This window comes from Amphiprion ocellaris, chromosome 23, assembly GCF_022539595.1.
Source record: "Amphiprion ocellaris isolate individual 3 ecotype Okinawa chromosome 23, ASM2253959v1, whole genome shotgun sequence".
Taxonomy (NCBI): domain Eukaryota; kingdom Metazoa; phylum Chordata; class Actinopteri; family Pomacentridae; genus Amphiprion; species Amphiprion ocellaris.
Window position 1 is genome coordinate 15,438,723 of NC_072788.1, and position 20,149 is coordinate 15,458,871.

Sequence of the window (20,149 nt, forward strand, 5' to 3'; positions counted from 1 at the left end):
CATACAAGTCAATGTATGTGATCAATATCATGCAATAGTTATAGTAAAGTTACACATCAGTTGAATATTAGTTTGATTATTTAATTAGAGATTCAAGATTCAAGACCTTTATTTGTCACAAACAAAATTATATGCAGTATAACCCAGACCGAAACAATAAGAATAAGAAGCATAAGAATAAAAACGCACAAGAAATAGATAGATAGATAGATAGATAGATAGATAGATAGATAGATAGATAGATAGATAGATAGATAGATAGATAGATAGATAGATAGATAGATAGATAGATAGCACTAAGCAAAATAAATAAATAAACCAAGGTGTCAAATAGTGCAAATAATACAAGGTGAAGAGTAACACGTATAGTGAACAGAATTTGCAGTTGATTTGATTTTTAGCTCTGGTAAATGTAACAGCATTACTGTGGGAAGAAGCTCCTCCTCATCCTCTCTGTGTTTACCTTCATGCAGCAGTATCGCCGCCCTGATGGCAGCAGAGAGAACAGTCTGTGGCTGGGGTGGCTGGGTTCACTCGCCATCTTCCTGGCCTTCAGCCTGCATCATTTGCTGTAAATGTCCTGCAGGTTGGGGAGGGTGGTTCTGATGGTGCCTTCAGCCGAGTGGACCACCCTCCTCAGGGCCAAGAAGTCCTGCTGGGTGCTGCTGCCCATCCAGGTGGTGATACTTCCAGCCAAAACACTCTCAGTGATGCAGGTGTAGAAGTTCCTGAGCACCTTGAGAGGGAGCTTCAAGTGTCTCAGGCGTCTGAGGTGTTGGAGACGCTGTGGAGCTTTCTTCACCAGGGTGTTGATGTGACAGGACCACATCAGGTCCTGCATGATGTTAACACCCAGGTACTTAAAGCTCTCCACTCTCTCCACCTCTGTCCAGCTGATCCTGAGTGGGTAGTATGCCTTCTGCTGCTTCTTGCTGTAATCCACAATCAGCTCCATGGTCTTGCTGATGTTCAGGAGGAGGCTGCTGTCTCTGCACCAGTCCTCCAGGTGAGTGATCTCCATCAAATAGACCTCTACATATTTTTGCAAAGATTTTCTGTTATAGTATTGTTATTGAAATATGTCATTTTTGGTATTGTGATAATGATACAGTTCACTATTTGTACTTGCACATTAAATGATCAAATTTGTTTCTGTTCACTGACCAACAATAGATGCTTTCTGTGCTATACAGGATCCTGGTTTTATTCTGGAATAAGATTTCTTTTTCATTATTCAGCTTTATGATGACAGAAAATTCCTGTGGATTTCCACAGTTTATTTAGGGAGATATTAATCACTATACGTCTAACAATGGATTCACGTGTGATTTGTGGTTGTTTTTCCAACTAAAAGTGCATCTTGCAGATGTTTTGCGTGATTTTGTATCTCTTTGTGATGATGTTTGTCATTTTGTGTGTGTGGTATTGATTGTTTTGTGTCTCTTTGAGGTCATTTTGCATCTTGTTATAGTTGGTTTTTAAGCCATCTTGTTATTTTGCATCACATTTTGGACTTTCTGCTTCTATTTATTGCCATTTTGTCACATTTCTGTAATTTTTGTTTCATTTAGTGGTTTTGCATATATCTGGTGTCATATTGGTAACAAAAATTTGTTCACTTTCATCTCCTTGGTTTTTTTTAAAGGTCTGTTTTGCGTGTCTTTTTAGTTGTTTCTGAGATATACAGTATCTCATAATTCTTGGGATAAGACTAGGGGCTGTTGTCCCATTAATGTTTATCTTGTTTTTCTAACATTCTTCTGATTAATCTGTTTCTCATTCCTACTCATTATGGACTAGAAACTTCCAAATCTGTAGAAACAGCGCCGTTCCAACAATGTGGAAACCTTTTATTGAATTCAAAACTTTAAATAACTCATATGAGTGTATTTTCCATCCCTAAAGTACCTAAATCCACAACATGTAAACTCTACATTCTGTGGTATGTTTTGTGTATGAATGAATAGTTGTTTATGGTTTCTCATAAGTTTAGCTGCAGTTATCCAACCATTAATTTCAGTGATATTGATGAAGCCTTTTACAAGCTGCAACCCTTCCTCTGAGTGTAGTTTCTTTATTATCTGGAGTATCCATGTTTTCTTGAGCACCTCCTAGCTTTTTCATACTCCTAGATGCTGTAGTCTTCTCTGTCTACGTAGCTACATTTGTTTCCTTTTTAGTTCTGGTAAATGTAACGGCATCACGCTGATAGTGTTCCAGTTGTAATAATGTCACCACAGATACCAGATATAAAACTCTATTAAACCCTGAAATAGAGAAAGATCTTTCTTAGTGCTTATTGGCTAAAAGTCACGTGCTCTACTTTTGAGCTAAAAAAAAAAGAGAGGATTTCACTTGTACTTTCTTTTCATGCATTACATAATAAAATGGCACGGAATGTCATCCAGTTGAAGCCATCCCTCCATCAGACTCATCAGGTGTGTTGTCAAACCACATGATCAAGACTTGAGATTGTTGGAATTCCCCGTTGGTCCTGTAAGACTGTGATGCTTTTTAAATACACCAGTAAAGTCCTTTGACAGAGCATTCAGGGAGAGGACACGATGGCAGGCAAGTGTGTTTTCATATCTTTACATAAAAACTGTGTCTGGTACATCAGGTGGTGTGTAGTAAACTAAAGGATGCACTGGTGTCTCAAATAACACCAGTAATTTCTTTTAACTTTGGCTCTTTTGAGCTGTAATGATCTGCAGGGTATTTATTTATTTATGTTGTGGAATAGCCTGAATGTAAAGAAGAAAATTCTTCCACTTAGAGTTCATGGTTACATTTAAATCTATAGAATATATCTCTGACAACTCTATTTACCAACTCTTTACCTGGAACAAAAATTCCCCTTTAGTTTCACTTTTAGAATGAGCATGAAAACAATAAGAGAGTAATAATGTAATGTTCTTTAGCTCCATCTACAGGTCGCCCAGTGACAGTAACTTTCAGTACCATTTGGATGTTACAGGTGGAACCTCCTCCACCCAGACCACCAAGATTGTCAGGTCAGTAAATGCAACACTGTAGACTCGGCTTCCAGTTAAAGGTAGGGTAAGCAAAACTGTCTGTTCCATAAATGGAATAAAAATGATTTTAATTTAAATTTTATAACTCATTTAGCAGGTGCAAGCTGTACCACAAAACCAAAAGTATTGCTAGAGAGATCCAAGTAGAGCAGAGTTTTGGAGTTTCAAAATTGTTCTGAATGTAATGACCTTATCTTTAACGGTTCCTAAGATACTATCATTCAAACATAGTGTCAAATTTCAATGTGTAAGAAAAAAAATGTGCTGAAAAGTGGATCAACATGCATTAAAAACAGTATTTAGGAAAGAATTTGATATATTAAGCTAAAATTTCTGACATATCTTTGTAAATATCTACATCTTATGTGTTTGGTAAGAAAATGTGATGATCTTAGAATGTCCCATTACACATTTTTCATGTAAAAGGTATTCCATTTATGACTCAAGAGACACAATTAATATGTCATTAACAAGGTATTCCATCTTTCTTTTTTTTTGTTAAATCTCACCCTTGTAGGCAATGCCTTCATCGTATGTAGTGTCTTCATCACAGCTCGAATCATCTTTGGTCAGTCCACTCTTTCTTCAACATGATGTCTTACTGCACCGTCTTTCAGAAACTCATTCTCAACCCACCGTCTGTCCACAGGTGTTGTGTATTTCAAGGACTGTCCTCAGCAGCCCAACATCCCCAACTATCTCCTAGGGTTGGCTTTGATACAGCTGCTCATGGTATCATTTGTGACCCTGCCCTGTGAGAGTGAAGCAGCTCAGCCATGGGAGCATCCCAGAGGTTTCAAAGCTTTTCTGTTGTTTTTAATCTGGCTTTTTATCCCCATATGGATCCTGATAGGTAAGGAAGATATCAGAGATGCCTTTTCACTGACTACTGAATGTTTCTGCCACGAAGAATGAAACTAAAGGTTGTTGTCCTGGCCTACACTTTCAGGTGATGTGTGGGTGTTCTCAGTGTACCAACCAAACTATGACCCCACAGCTGCTGATGGTCTCTACTGCAATAAGAGCTTGTACACCTTTGCTCTCTGGAACGCCATATATGAGACCTTTGTGATTGGAGTCCTCCTGGCCAAATTCATCAAAGGTCTGCTGTGCTTTGTGAAGATGAGTCCTGTACCAGCAAACACAGACTTCTATGGGCAAGTCTGAGACTGTTTGGGAGCAGGTTAATGATCAATAGGATCATATGTGAGGTCATTTTACAGTTTTATCTTTTTTCTTTGTATTTAAGAAATTAGAACTGCTTTTATTCTTTCTTATTGACAGTTTAAGCCAATCAAGAATGTGAAGGCCAGCTTCCCAAAGTCCATTACTCATGCCATAATCCTTTATAAAAATAAAATAAAATGCCGGGGCCTTGTAGTTTTTAGCAAATGTTATCCATACAGGATTAAACAGTGCATTCATTGGTATTGTTTAATCTGCAGACTGGTGTACAAATTGTTCTATAGACATGGTTTTTGACAGCCATAAAGATATATGACTCAGATAAATAAGCAAAATAAAGCTTTTGATGAGGTTTGTTAAGCTTATTGATAGTTCAATCTTTCAAGGGATTTGTTGACAATGAGGAAAATATGCTATATGACCAACTTTCCCACAGCATTTTTGATAAATTAGTTATTTTATGTTGTTTATTTTTGGGAGACTTTAGGAATTGGAATTGATGTATAAATTTGATTAATTTTCTTGTTTGTTAATTATATGTAATATCTAATTTAATATTTCCTGTGTATAAATAAAGATTTGTATTAAAATAAGAATAGCCACACTGGTAATGATTTAAAGGAAAAACCAACACAAGTGTCTTAGTAAGCTCAAAGGTCATTTTAGTGCCACCAGAAAGTCTTGCAATGACTGTCCATGTCTCTTGCTGAAGCCAGGTAAACAGTCTTTGTGGCTAAAGCTCCTGCCATCCGTGCCCCAACGATGAACTGTCACTTTTCTGCTTTGCTAATTTGATACAAAGTTAGAATCAGTTGCTTCTGCTCATCATTTTTATTAATGCTAAAGAGCATGGTTGATTGTTTAATTTTGACATACAGTGTGTCTGTGTGAAAGCATCTGCACTCATTGTGTTTCTCCACTCATTTTATCTGAATTTTTTCATACATTTCAGAAATATTGTTTATGTTATAGTGCAGGTTTATCCAAATTAGTATTTCAGACAAATGGCTTCTCAAATATGACTCAAGATGAGGTCCCACCAATCACAGGCCTAAATTTTTCATTGGGTTCATGGGGTTCATTTTGAAAATTGCAATAATGTTACAAATATGTGCAACAGCGCCACAGACAGGGTCTTTTTTCTCTTCTTCTTCTCTGCAGGATAATTGCAGCAGTGGACAAACTTATCATTACAGCCACTAACAAAATATGGCAACAGGTGACCAGGTCGCAATGAAAACACCTTTAGTTGCTCTAGTAAAATATGTTATCATGAGACCAAATGTGGTAAGAATGTTCAGTGTTTTGTTCAGATTATTATGTTATTATTAATTAGCTCGTCACCAGGACTTGTGAGTCTTCTTCTGAACTTTTTAAAGTGCCCATCATCCCAATTAATGATGGGCACTTTAACAAACAGATGAAATGAATGAAAACAAGTATTTTCAAGGATCATCATAAAAAAGAATTATTCCAAAGCACTTAGCACAGGTCTGTCTTACCTGCATTCACTGTGGCATGAATATGGAAGATGACTTAAACACAGAAGGACAGTGGGAATTTTAATCAGGAATAGCTTGAAAATAGTGCAATTATCAGGTTGCAATCTAAAAACAGTTGGACTCGGTTGAGCACCTACTGTGTTCAGAACCTACACTACCATTCAAAAGTTTGGAGTCACTTAGAAATGTCCTTATTTTTTAACGAAAAGCATTTTTTCTTCAATGAAGATAACATTAAATTAATCAGAAACATTGTCTAGACATTATTGTGGTAAATGACTATTCTAGCTGGAAACAGCTGATTTTTAATGGAATATCTCCATAGGGGTACAGAGGAACATTTCCAGCAACCATCACTCCTGTGTTCTAATGCTACATTGTGTTAGCTAATGGTGTTGAAAGACTAATTGATGATTACAAAACCCTTGTGCAATTATGTTAGCACATGAATAAAAGTGTGAGTTTTCTTGGAAAACAGTAACATGCCTAAGTGACCCCAAACTTTTGAACGGTAGTGTACGTACACCTTTGCACAGATTGGTGCATAAAAATTCACTAGAATGTAGGAAGTCACGTTTTTGCTACTCAATGACCCCCTGTTTTAAATATTTTTGTAATGCATCCTATCCCCACGTCTCCAATTAGATGATGGGTTGGAGAATGATTTTTGTTCATTTCTATTTAATTTAACTTTGGAGGGGTTCTCACTCCATTTTCTCGCGAGAAAATCTGACAAAAGTGTGGCTCCATCTGGGCAGGACCGTCCCCAAACTGGTCGGTGACGCTGCGTCCTGCCAGCCAATAAGGTGAAGGTAAACAGTGGATGGAGCTGTCATGACTCCAGCTCGTCTATGGTCTCGCTCTTGTTTGTCAGGTCAGCAAACCTGGCAGCCTGAATCAAAATCACTTTGACTGAACTGTCCGTTTGCCACATGATACTCCAGAAGTGTCCACCACAAAAACACTGGGAACACCAAACTCTTCATCTGCAATGACAGGCAAGTCCACCTCTCTGTGCCAAAAAACTCTCTCAATCTCTGAAATCATTTCAAGCCTGTTTAACCACAATTCACGTGTGATTCGGCTCAGTGTGAAAGCAAACTAACTGTATTTTAATGCGTTTTTCTGTCATGCGCAGATAAAGTGAAGGAACTCGTTTCAAAGTGCCTGCAGGCCCGAGACATGGCTTACTGTCCGTACAGCCGCTTCCCCGTCGGTGCTGCCATTTTAACAGCAGATGGCGCTATAATCACAGGTAATAACCAACTGGTGACTATAAACACTGCAACAAAAACACTGGACAGAACTATCGAAGTCCATTTCTGCAAATACTATGCTTGAGTACAATTTTGAGTTGCTTTAGTTTGGACCCTACTCTCTTCCATAAGTGGCTCAAAAATGACCCGTATGAGAATCAATGTGTTTTATGCTATTTTAGTTATTTTGATTTAGAATAATAATTGTTTGTGTTATATTGTTGTCCACACAAGAATGATTTCATGTTTGAAATCTGTGTATTTTTTTTTACTTTCTAACAGATTTTTTGAACATTCTGATAGTTGAAAAAGAAGAATATTACACAGAGCAGCAATAGAAGAATGTCAATGTCCATTTTGTGGACATTTTTCCACTCTTTTTCTCCAGCTGTTGCTGCTTTCTGTGCCTCCAAATTGTGCACTTCATCACCTCTTGTATGATATCAGTGATAAAGAGCTTGGAGAAATACTACAAATACTATAATATCTTTAAAAGTGTAAAAGGTAACTTAAAAGTTTTAATGGAATGATATTAAAAATGAGTTTTTTGAGGAATAGCTGGAATATGTAATGGTAAAAACTTTTCATTACAAAGATATTTCAAGAAAACAACCTCAATTTTTGACCCACTTATGCATCTAAGGGTTAATGCTACTTTACAGCAGCTTTGCAGTATTATACTTTTATCCTTATTTTGTCAATACTGAATGTGAATTCAAAAATACAGTGCACCCTATAGTATAAACTACAAGTGTAGCCCAAGAAATTGCACTTTAACCAGATTACCACAAGCAATTTCTGTGCAATTTCTGCACCTGTTGCATTTTTACCTACTATTGGCTATTTTTTAAATTTTTTAAAATTTATTTATTTATTTTTTTTACTGCAATTTAAGATCCTACACTGCTATGGAAACAGCACAGCCTACCGGACAGAAGTAGAGAAAAGTATAAAAAAATAAAATAAAATCTGCATGACCTAGTTGTGACACAGTAAATCATTTTTTAAAAAATCCTGGAATCCACATATGCAACATTTTACTAACATTTTACCAGTACTGCAAATTTTAAAAAGAGCATACTGTGCTTTGTTACAACCTACAGTCCATGTTCAGTTTGTCTCCTCACATGTCTCCTACCTGCTCTGAGTAAACACTGCCTGCAGGTCAGGACAGTGCAGTGACTGTTGGTCACGGCTGGATCACTAATGGTTGTGTCAAGGAAGGCAGAAATTTAAGTTCTTTACAGAATCTGGTTAGAAAAAATCATGTTTTTGTTGAATTTTTAAATGAGATATGTGCAATTAAGCGGTTTCGATGGTAATATCACAATTCTGAGGACCTTCACAAAGCTGAAAATCCAGTGTTCCTTCATTTTGACCTTTTTTTTTTTTTAAAGAAAACATGTCTTTCAAATTCACCGCCAGGTTTGAAGTTCACAGGGTTCATGCATTGTTATTCATGATCAACAACAACAACAAAGTATGTCAAATTAAACTTAAGGGCAACTTTTCTGCACTTAGTTTTTATGGTACCCAGTAAATTTTATCTTTTGCTTTTTAACCTAGATTTTATCGATAGCAGATGGTCGTAATGTAGTGCACTTATTGCACTGCTGCAGTGATGCTTTAGTTAATAAAGTTAATCTTATCTTACTATCTTATCATATGAGTGAACCAGGTTTCGCCATAACAAGGTAAAATGAAAAACACTCATGCATCAATAATAATACCATAATAATCTCTACGTGTAAATAATAACACATTGACAGGAGCAATTCTGATGCATTATAGGTTGATACTTCTTGAAAGATTTATTAATTTATCACTTCTAAACAGGAATGACATAGTGACTTCACAAGTTTACAACTCATAAAGTGAACCATATAGTATGTAAACATGCCTCCTAAAGGGTCTGAATCCTTCTACTACAGTGAAAGAAACCGCAGTCTGTAGTATTTGTGTATTTTCAGGGTGTAATGTGGAGAACGCCTCCTATGGACTGACGGTTTGTGCCGAGCGGACGGCTGTCCAGAGAGCTGTCGCAGAAGGACACCGACAGTTTGCTGCCATCGCTGTCACATGGTGAGCCTCGGCGTAAAAAACATTCAGAGTTTCATCTAGCAGCATATTCTCATACGTTCATGCTCTCCTTCTTCTGTGTAGTGATATCAAAGACCGTTTCGTTGGGCCGTGTGGAGCGTGTCGACAGGTTCTCATGGAGGTACGAAATCACTTTTATGACCAGCAGAGATGGTCATTATCACATGATCAGCGTGTGCCAGGCTGCAACCCAGCTTATCGTTTTATTTCTGTCTGTGTTTGAAATGAGAAAACAGTTTCCTTTTAAAAAGACATGAAAAATTAAACAAGGGCAAAGAAAATCAGTGTAATTAATTGTATTAATGTAATTAATCAGCTTGTTAAAAGAATTTTCCTGAAGTTAAGCAAGAATAAAACTTTTAAACCTTATTTCGAAGTTCTTCCCCAAAACTAAACCTAAAACTGAATTAAAAACAAAAAAAGTTAATATGATTTTTTTTTTTTTTCAATTTATGAGGCTGGATCGGTAAATCTTTCCACACATCTTGTTGTTATAGAGAGCAGTAGCTGTGTTGACAGTAGAAACCACAGTAATTTACAGCTTGGTTAAATATTAATTCGAATCACCTGCCATTATGAAATATCATAGCTTCCTTATACAGAAGGGCTGCTTTGGATTAGTCAGTAAAAAAGTAATTTTAAATCAAAGATAAAACGATTTCCTGTCTTTCCTTCTGTCATAATTAAACCTTAAGTAGTTTGAAAGGAGTGGAGCACTTGTTTTCTTTGCATTATCTCATGTACCCTTGTTAAATCATGATTAAGATCATAAACTAACTCCTAAATCCTTGGTTTTTAAGCACATGTAATTGAATATAACTGAAGACCTTTATGTTATTTGTTATTTGAAACTTGCCATTTTCGTCCAAATTTGACGACTTTAAGGTCAACATAAACATAAAATTAATTGTATGTCTTCTTCTACAATAAAAAGGGAACACAAAACCCCTGCAACATTCTCCATAAATTAATTTTTTGCTTATTTTGTTTTAACAAATAAATGTTAAAACAAAATAGTCAAAAAATTTATTCAGGGAGAATGTTGCAGGGGTATTAAGTTTTCTTTTTTTTTATTATAGAAGAAGACATACAGATAATTTTGCAGATTTAGCAACAGCAACAAATCAATCAGGTCTGTAAATAGGTCTTAAGTTGCACATTTACTACTACTATGACAACTTTGTGGTCAACAAGAGTAAACTAAAAATTAACTTGGTGGAGGTGTTTGGAGATTGTTACAGGGGCGATGTTTCAATGTCAGACCATGACACCAGGAAACAAAATTCAGAAAAAAAGTGTAAGTGGACCAGAATAAATGCAAAAAAAAGATAAATTATAGAAGTTTAAAGCTGAACTCATTGATGGAAGTCTGTCTTTTACATGTACTGTGCATCTCTCTCTCTCTCTGAACAGTTTGGATCGGAATGGATCGTATACTTGACCAAGCCGGACGGATCTTACAAAGAAACCAGCCTCAGTGAACTGTTGCCTTTAGCCTTTTCTCCAGCACACCTTGGGAAGAACTGATGCAGCCTCATTACCATGAACAGTTTTGTTGTTTTTACTGTAACAAAACAAAGAAAAAATGTGGGGGGAAAACTGCAACTTTGTACAACTTACATCACTTTAGACTAAGGTTTTATAGCAAATGTGTTGTCCCTTAATCTTCCCATGAATAAATAATAAAACTTTTTTAACATCTTGAATGCCTTTATTATTATTATTATTATTATTATTATTATTATTATTATTATTATTATTATTATTATTATTATTATTATTATTATTATTATTATTATTATTATTATTATTATTATCATTGTTATTGTTATTATTATTATTATTATTATTATTATTATTATTATCATGCAACAGGAGCTTTGCTAGAGAAATCGAAGGATGACGTAGGCACTGCTATGTCACGTGATAGTGTGGGCGGGTCTGAAGTCAGTTTCCGGAAACATGGAGGCTGTATTGAGCGATGTGGTGGCTCCTGAAGACCTAATAGTAAGTTTTCGCTTTATTAAACCTCTTCCTCTTCATAAAACCTACATATTAGTAGATGAACAACACTCACTGAGGTGTTCGTAGCATTACTTCAGCGTATAAATGCCGACAGCTCGGTAAAATACGACGTGTCGACTCGTACTTTGACGCGTCACGTAGCTAGCTAATGCTAATGAACGTATTTATGTGTGGTTACAGTGTCGCCGTAATGTCCATTAGTTGGATAATATATGGCTAATGCTGGCATCAGTGTGGGAGTGTTGTGTGAGCTTGCTTTTGTGAACTTACTGTCTTAACATTTCAAGTTTAACTACAATTACTCCTGACTATAACTGACACGTAACTGACAACACAATGCTACATCTGCCAAAATACCCACGACTGAAGTAGAATGTCATGTCAGCAAAGCATGGGGTTTCTGTTTCACTACAATGTTATTCAGATGTTACCTTACTGTTTGCTTTGTTATGGCAGAAATTTGAGAAGAAGTACAAAAATGAGCAGGTGAAGGGAGCCGTCTCCAAGGAAACCAAGTTTGAATATGCCTGGTGTTTGATCAGGAGCAAATACTCAGAGGACATCAAGAAGGGAATCGTACTCTTGGAGGGTAAGTTATTGCAGAATACAACAGAAATTTAAACACAGCATGCAAATGGTCTTCCTTTCTGACTTGAGGTAAAGTTAAGAATCATATCTTTATTGTTCTAATTAGAAAGGAGCCAAATATACAGTAGCCAATTATGCTCATAAACTGTTTGAGCTGTTTCTCAAACACTGAGTTACTCCACACCCTAGTCAGGTGGGTATTTAAAGAACAATGATCAGATAGTGTAACTAGTACACAGACATTCCTTTGACCAGTGAGTGTAAAAGGCCAACTTGAAGAGCAGCTAGGCACTTTAATATCCACAACTTCACCATTTGCTGTTTGACAAATCATTTCAGACATCTCTGGCTGGAGATATTTAGCAATATGATCATGTTCCCTAAAGCATCCCCCAACTTTGCCAAATCTTTCATGAAGACCTGGGCAAATTTCCACAAGCCAGCACTGACATCCCAATTAGCTCTACACTAATTGATGCACTACACGATACAGGTGGTGTTGTTAGTGACTTGTGGCTTCTATTCTGATTTCACTCTCCAGCTGTCCATTATCATTTCTAATAAAATGTGTACTTGTATGTTCTGTTGTAGAGATACATTGTGTCAGAACAACCTGAATTTTGCTCTATTAGGAATGAATGGATAAAATTAAATAAAATATCACATTCTGTGTTCATATTTCTGTTCAGTATATGTTGTGTTGTTGTAGTAATATGTTTAAATCAATCTGTTAGAAAACTGAATTACTGTTGTGTAGCAAGAGACCAAATGATGTATGATCAAGCATTTTTTTTAAAAGGAACTATCTAAAATTAATGCTTGAGAAATTGTGATATATACTGGAACATTTTACAGCTGAAATGTAAACTTTGTCTAAATTACTTAAACTATGATATTGTTTGAATGTGATTTTTTTTGTAATTTACTGTTACAATAAAATATTATTATAGAAAGATGTATAATATCTGTAATAAAAAAACTAAAACTGTGATAATATCATTTGAAAGAGTGTATCATGTATAATTGATGTTTCATAATGAAACTTTGTAAATACCGTCCTTGAAATTGAGACATAGTGATACTGATGAAATTTGGCAGGGGACATTGCAGCTTGGCTTTTTGCATAGTGAGGATTGCTGCAACATGTTGGCTTTTATTTTTCCAGCTTTCATAGTTTAAATCAATTTTTTTTTTTGTCTTGTAGAGCTCGTTCAGAAAGCATCAAAGGACGACTCTCGGGACTTTTTGTTCTACCTTGCAGTGGCCAACTACAGGCTCAAAGTGAGTGACATTTTTAAAGTTGTGACAGGTGTGTGTGTGTGTGTGTGTGGCGTGGTTTTTATTCATTCAGATAGCAGAGAACAAACAACATGAGCCTGGATTCAGAGCAACGATTTCCTTCCAGCCACATTCTTTTAAAGCTCTTCCTTCACGCTCCTCCGGATAGAGTCATTGTTACTGATTGGCCGGCAGTTATACACAGGGCTATCTGATTGGTCCAGTTTAAAAATTTGCTGATGTATCCCAATAGACGTTGCTAGGAAAATCTCCATTTATCTGAATTACTCATCTGTATCAGGAAGGTGCACTTGCTTTCTTGTACAATAGTGTGCCTGTCTCTGCTCTTTCCCTACCTATCCTTACAAGATAACTAATCTGGCCTTTATGGTCTGCAGGTCAAGATGGTCCTTTTTCTTCTCTACCGCTTTGTGCACAATGAGACTACAACTATAATTTCTATCCGACTACAACCAATACGCTGTAATCACTACACATTAGACACAGTATTGATTTTTTTTTTAACCAAATGACAGATATGATTTGTTTTTTTAGGTTTCCTACTTGAATATAACAAAAAAAAACACTGAAATCGTACAATCTCAGTTAAACCAAATAACCAAACCATTTCCTGTTCTCTAACCAGGAATATGAGAAAGCCCTGAAGTACATCCGGACTCTGCTCAGGAACGAGCCGGGGAACAAGCAAGCTCTGGAGCTGGAGAAACTCATCGACAAGGCTTTAAAGAAAGGTAAGAGAGAATAACCCACTCACTAATAAATGAGAAGATTAAACTTTAGTTCCTTAGCACCTTTATAAACTGGAGGTGCTTTAAAAAACAATTCAAATTTGAGCATAAAGTTTGTTTGTGTGATTTAAGTCTAAATCTCCACCCTCACTTGTTGCTATCTAGATGGCTTGGTTGGCATGGCGATTGTCGGGGGGATCGGTCTCGGTGTGGCCGGGTTAGCGGGCCTCATTGGCTTGGCGGTGTCAAAGGGAGCTGCCAAATCCTAATCTGGACATGAAACAGTGTGTTTTCATTTTGCTGGACTCATACACTGACACCACATAAAGAAAAACTAATAAAGCTTCGGGGGTGAAAGCTTCAAGGATGTATAATATTGATTTGAGGCTGAATATGTTTTGCATCACATTAAAAGATTTGAATATTGCCAGTAAATAACTTGTTTTCATACTGTAACAGGGTTGCTGTCAATTCATTCACTATATATAACATGACACTTTCTCATTACTTGTATAAATGACCTAGAGTAGACATGATGCCATTCAGTTTAATATAATTTCTTAGTGTACACTTTGGCCTACACTTACTAAGTTGACATTTTGTAATATAACTTTCTAAAAGTGCAGGTTTGATTTCTTTCATTGTGCTTGAATTGTTAAAGAAAGTGTTGCTGGTGAAGTATGAAGTGTAGGTTGTAGCGCCAAGGCGGGAACAGAGTTGTTTTTTTTTGCAGTTGATGTAGCAGTGACTCACATCTGTACAAGACTGTAAGTCCAGCTGCTGCTTAGGAGGTAAAGAGCAGATGTTTGCATTTGTTGTGACTGCAGTTTATTTGAAGTTGTTCTGAATTAAAGGGATGCAATGCACTTATGAGAAATTAATACATTTTCCTCATGTAAAATACATTTCCTAGCATTTACACAGACTGTTTAATGAGTTGTGTTTCATTCTGGTAAAATAAAATGATTCTGAAATGCGAGAAGACTTGTCATCTTGAGAAATAATTGTCAAGCTGTTGACAACACAAGTGTGTATCAATTCTGTGATCCTCTATTCTATAGACAGATGAATACTGCAGAAAAAATATGGCTTTTCTTCCTTTATTTCAGAAAAAAGTTACACAATGAACTGTTATGGACAGCTCAAATGTTAATTATATTAAAAAATATATTAAACATAAAATATATGATGGACAAAATGTTAGAGAAAGAAATTGTGAAATAATTTTTACACTTACAGTTGTTGAAATGTGCTTCATTTCACAGTGAAACAAGTCATTAAAGCTCAGTTTTATTTCATACCAGCAGTTTTTTAAAATTTTGTTTCAGTTACCGATACATTTTATCTCTTTTATGAAATAAAACAGTCACTGTGAAATAAAAAAATATATTCGGTGAAAAATCTGCAGTAAATAATAATTATGTTGTAAAAACAAAAAACCAAAAAACAAGTAGCCCTGCTAACTTTTTAATTATATAAAGCTTAGCTTCAAAAATAATTGTGGATATTTTCATATAGTTAATGTTATTTTTGATGTTTGTTGATATAATAATTTTGTTTTTAGTTATTTATTTATTTGATATTGACATTGAGGGTCTACACTGCAAGCAATTTCTCTTTCAGTAATTCCACAAGGAGGATCTTACTAAATTTCTTGCTATTTATTCACTTTAAGAAATAAATCCACAAAAAAAATACAGGCAGATAATTACACATGCTTTGTCCTGTAATTTCCTGTTAATTTATGATTCACTTACTGTAAATACAAAAAAGCACACTTTCTGTCAATACTATACCTACAGCAATAAAAGTTGAACTTTCCAGTTAGTTAATGATGTACCTACAGTAATAATAACTTTTGTTAAAAGGTTTCATCTGATAGAAGGATTTTTTCTCTACAAAAACACAGTTTCATCTGCGTGAAAACAGATGTTTGTTTTTGACTGCTATTGTTGAAAGACCAGGAAACTGTAATTTTCCATTTATCTAATCCTGCAGCTGATCAATTAATCAATCATTTCACTGGCATCTGTTATTGATAAAGCAAAGTCCAGCATTACTGTCATTTATTGACTATTAAATTTTACAGAGGCGTTGTTGGACACTGTGTGACAGTTTGGATTCCGATCAAACTGTATTGAGCACTAAGATCGAGTTTGCAGAAAAACGTGCCTGGCCTAGTTCACTCACTGTTCATCATCCTCATATCTTGATCCTCAGGGAGATTCAAGCCACCGGCATCGTTTTACGACAGGAAGGCTTACGGAGGCTATCGCCTGTGTGTGGTGTTATCAGCCTCGTGGGATGTTACTTATTAACCCACCTGACAGCACCGAAACTCCCAAGAACAGATCAGTGAAAACAATAATTTTCTTTGGTGTGAAAGATGTGATCAGGTTGGCAAACAAAAAAATGAGATCCGGGCGAAAACCTAAAAAAACGTATTATCCACACAGAGGTGCAGAAAGGAAACTTAATATCTAACCAAACACTCTTCCTACTCATAGTTTAAACACATTTAACATCAATGATTCATCAAAGCAGGTGTAATTCAGATCAGCTTCAGTGAGCCTGAGCTACAGGCCAATGTTCATTGAGGTTTCAGAGTCTTGAACACAGGGCTGAGAGATATTAATGTGTAATCAGCATGAAGAAATAGAATATGGCAGGAACATAGTGTATTGGCTGAGTTACACCCTGTGTATATGTCAACACACAGTAATTTAGGGTTATTCTGTAATCCAGTGGAACAGCAGTTTATTGTCTGTCACCTCATCATTGTAGGAAGTGTTACAGATAGGCAGTAAATTTGTATTTTTGGCACAATTTTATGTCCTCTTAATGTTTATTATTTTTGGCTTTGATAGCTTCCTTGCATCTCTTTAGTGCCCTGATTTCACTGTCATTTTCATTCCCATCATAGGGATTCTGGATTAGATTTTCATGCATTTTAAAACCCAAATACAAACTAAAAAGCGATTTTAAAACCAGAGATCCCAACTTTAAAGTGTCTGCTATGTCGCTGATTACTGTCCCTTACTAGAACAGTCCACAGTCATGCTAGTGGCTTTGTGAGGCTGTACTTAGGTAGGCTGAGGTAGTAGCATCACCACGCATTAATGTGGTGTTATAATGTGAACAGCTCTGAAGGTCTGCAACAAACGTTGGCCCACAAATTGTGAAGTTGTTCCTATATACAAAAACATAGCAAATGCAAATTAATGTTTAGTTGATGGTCAAAAAGCTTTGATTAAAGGTGTAAATTCACATGCTGCATATGATTATTTTTTTGGTAACTTGGTCTTGGTGACTTTGCACATGGAGATAAAAAATCCAGCATCTGAGTTGAATAAACCCAACAAATCATTCATGATTAAAGCAGTTCATTAAAGGTCAGTTCATGTAATGAGGCTAATTCAATACGGGTTTAAATGATAAAGATAATTGCGTATGTATGCCACTCTAATGCAGCTCAAAGCCAAACATAGATCAGATCAATCCACGTCAGCAAACAGCAGTGACACAAAGAGAATGGCAATGTTCACTACTACCAAGCAGCAATAACAATTAAAAACTTATGAACTCAATTTCAGTTTTATTTATACAGTGCCAATTCACAACATAAGGTAAAAAGAAAAGCATCATACAGCTGCTAAAAAAATACTAGAGAGAAAGTCTGCAAGAAACTGCAGATCAGTTGAATGCAAGTTGCACCAAAGTTAAATTTCACTGATGTATGATTCATCAATGAGGTTGATTCATCACTAACTCACTTGCAGAGGCAGTGCAGGACCATAAAATTAGATATACTTTTTATTATATTTATTTAGTTGCAGCATTGGCTACTTTTCTTGTCTTCTAATTCCTATTACTCATAGCCAATATTAGTAGAAATAACAATAAACTCGAGTCAAATAAGGTGCTTAATACGTCTGTTACTTTTGGCCACAAAAAATGATAACTCCCCCGAAAGTATAGTGTAGTTTTTACACTGATTCAACACATCCAGCTGTCATTCAGTAATAACAGGAAACCAGTAGGTTATCAAACTGTCTTGTACAAGAATAAATCTCAAGGTTGCAAATGTATGGGATGCATGTTTACTTAAGATGTGTGTATTTATGGATACTTTTCTGGTCAATAATGCCAAAACCTTTGCAGCTGTACTGTTCATTTTTTATGTACATTGGGATTTGTTAGATTGAGACCTTTTGTATGTAGCATCAGACATTTGATGCCACATACTACATAATTAAACATTTTCGTAGGGCTACATCCTATCATTCATCATTATTTAATTTATTTCAGTTTTTAATTGAAGTTGAATTTCTATTATCCTCAATTTTGGGACAGATACTGGGTAATAAAGTCAAATAATAATAAAGAGTCAGCGGTAAAGTCTTGGTTATATAACAGCAACTCAGGCTTAGAGTGACAGAAAGCCGACCTGTACCAGGTTAGTTTCTCAGCATAAGTTTCCAGAATAACTGAGCTTTTTAAATATGCATTATGGGTCCAAAATAACCTGAAAATAAGTCAGACTAACTGAAATAAACCTAGCTTATTTGGTAAACACACTTCATGGAACAGGCCCTCGTATTTGTTCCTGTGCTTGTATCACATACTACTTGTCATTCTGATTGATTAATTGGCCTGAAGCTCCAGACCTCATTCCTCTTACCCTGATTGGATGGCTGACCACTCCCATGCTCCAATCAGGTTGCAGCAATCACAACACCTGGTTTAAACTTTGTCTGTCAGGGCGGTTCTGGTTTAATGAGGGCAGCTCGTCTCTGTGCCTCTCTTGTCCTTGTCTATTCTGTAACACTTGATAGCAGTTGTGTATTTTTCTCTGTCTGCTAGCTGGTGGTTCCACGTTGTCCTTGTGTTCATAGCTCAGTTTTGTTTGACCGCCTGGAAACTGGACCAGGCTTACTGTAGCTTTTCCACTCTGGGAGAATGGGTGCCAGGAAGTTTAGTTGTTTTCATTTCTAGCAAGTTGGAGCACTGTTTAACCCTGTTTTTAAATTTTATTTATTTCACAGGGCCTGCCTTTCCTTTGCAGTTTTGCCACCTTTGTTATTAATTACTCAGCATTTAATAACTATGATAAATCAAAAACTGCTGATTTTACGTCACTTCCTTTTACACTAGCAGAGGCAGAGATGTAGCACTAAAATTATTTTGTAACATGGTCATAGCATGTCATCATTGCTGTCCCTGCAGCGCGACCCAGATTACTCAACACAGTTATTAGCAATAACGCTGATAACACGTTAGGTAAAGCAATTATCAGCTATTAACGGCTTATTTAAGTTCTCTGAGTAATAAACACATTTTTCTTTGTCACATTCATGCTGTTCTGTATTCTGGCTGTAAAGGACATAAACACACTGAACAAAGAACAACTTCCCAACGCCGGAAATGGGATCACCTGAGGAGCATGTGATGCACAAACAAGGACAATGCTAATCTTGATGTTTACATAAGCATGCTAAATTAGCACTGGATATTGGATTAAACCAAGTTATTGGAAAGCTAAGATTAAACCATACAGTAGTTGTCAAGATATTTCATCCAGAAATACCAACATCAACCTCATGGTCCCAGTAGAGAAACAAGAAAAGCATTCAGAGAGCACAGTACTCTGCCTCGGCTGCTCAGTCGTATCATTTCTGACGGCTGAATTCTTGAAAGAAATTGCTGCAGAAATCATGGCAACATAGAATGTGGCCATTTAATGACCTTGCACTGAGCACAGGCATGTGTTATACATGTTTATGTTATGTACGGATACCGAATCGTGTGACCTGAATATGTAGCGGGCGGCGGGAATTGATGGGACTCAGAAACACCCCCACAATATAATCAATTGCTTCTTGTATGATTTCCGATGGATAAGCCCTCAGCGGTGGATTTGTAGTAGGATCACAATCATGTGATCGTCAGCAGGCAGCTGATGTAGTGTTCACTTGTTGTCATAGTTACAGTGATGCTGTGCCGCTACCTTGCAGTGATACAGAAATCTTTAACAAATCTGTGGATCCAGACTATAAGCTGCATCACTGCCAAAATCCAATCACTTGGTCCTTGTGTCATTTCTGAGCTTCCCTGAAAATTTCATCCAAATCCATTTGTCCTTTTTTGAGTAATGTTGCTGACAGACAAACAGACAGACAGACAGACAAATGTACGCTGATCATCGCATAACTCCTCTGCATTCCTTGGTGGAGTAAAAATACGATCACTAAAGTCAAAGGGGTTAATTCTCTGGGCATCATGAATGTCAAGAAACGTTAGTTTTGTGTAAATTTTTTTGCCAATAGTTGTTGAGTATTAACTTTAGTTTATCATTTACCGCTGCTGTGATCTTTGGTTTCATTTGAATCCTGCTCTGAAAAACTCAAACACTAAATTTTTTTTAATCTAAA

The 20,149-nt window shown here is 36.2% G+C and overlaps 3 protein-coding genes across 4 annotated transcripts; all 3 read left to right on the plus strand.

Moving 5' to 3' along the window:
- The first annotated feature begins 899 nt into the window (after positions 1-899).
- On the plus strand, positions 900-4,816 carry LOC118471586 (transmembrane protein 272-like). Of its 2 annotated transcripts, XM_055007657.1 has the most exons (4): positions 904-3,014; positions 3,553-3,603; positions 3,685-3,888; positions 3,985-4,816. In XM_055007657.1, exons 1-4 carry the CDS (start codon positions 2,969-2,971, stop codon positions 4,200-4,202), a joined length of 519 nt encoding a protein of 172 aa, XP_054863632.1. In that variant the 5' UTR covers positions 904-2,968; the 3' UTR covers positions 4,203-4,816. The 2 variants fall into 2 exon arrangements, with proteins under 2 accessions (XP_054863633.1, XP_054863632.1); XM_055007658.1 differs by lacking the exon at positions 3,553-3,603 and having other exon boundaries at positions 900-3,014.
- A 1,734-nt stretch (positions 4,817-6,550) lies between these two features.
- On the plus strand, positions 6,551-10,784 carry zgc:103586. Its single transcript, XM_023289802.3, has 5 exons — positions 6,551-6,720; positions 6,861-6,977; positions 8,949-9,060; positions 9,142-9,199; positions 10,492-10,784. The coding sequence occupies exons 1-5, from the start codon at positions 6,714-6,716 to the stop codon at positions 10,603-10,605; spliced, it is 408 nt and encodes a 135-aa protein (XP_023145570.1). The 5' UTR covers positions 6,551-6,713; the 3' UTR covers positions 10,606-10,784.
- A 211-nt stretch (positions 10,785-10,995) lies between these two features.
- Positions 10,996-14,700, plus strand: fis1 (fission, mitochondrial 1). Its single transcript, XM_023289799.2, has 5 exons — positions 10,996-11,085; positions 11,560-11,692; positions 12,896-12,972; positions 13,616-13,721; positions 13,884-14,700. Exons 1-5 carry the CDS (start codon positions 11,041-11,043, stop codon positions 13,985-13,987), a joined length of 465 nt encoding a protein of 154 aa, XP_023145567.1. The 5' UTR covers positions 10,996-11,040; the 3' UTR covers positions 13,988-14,700.
- Positions 14,701-20,149: the final 5,449 nt, after the last annotated feature.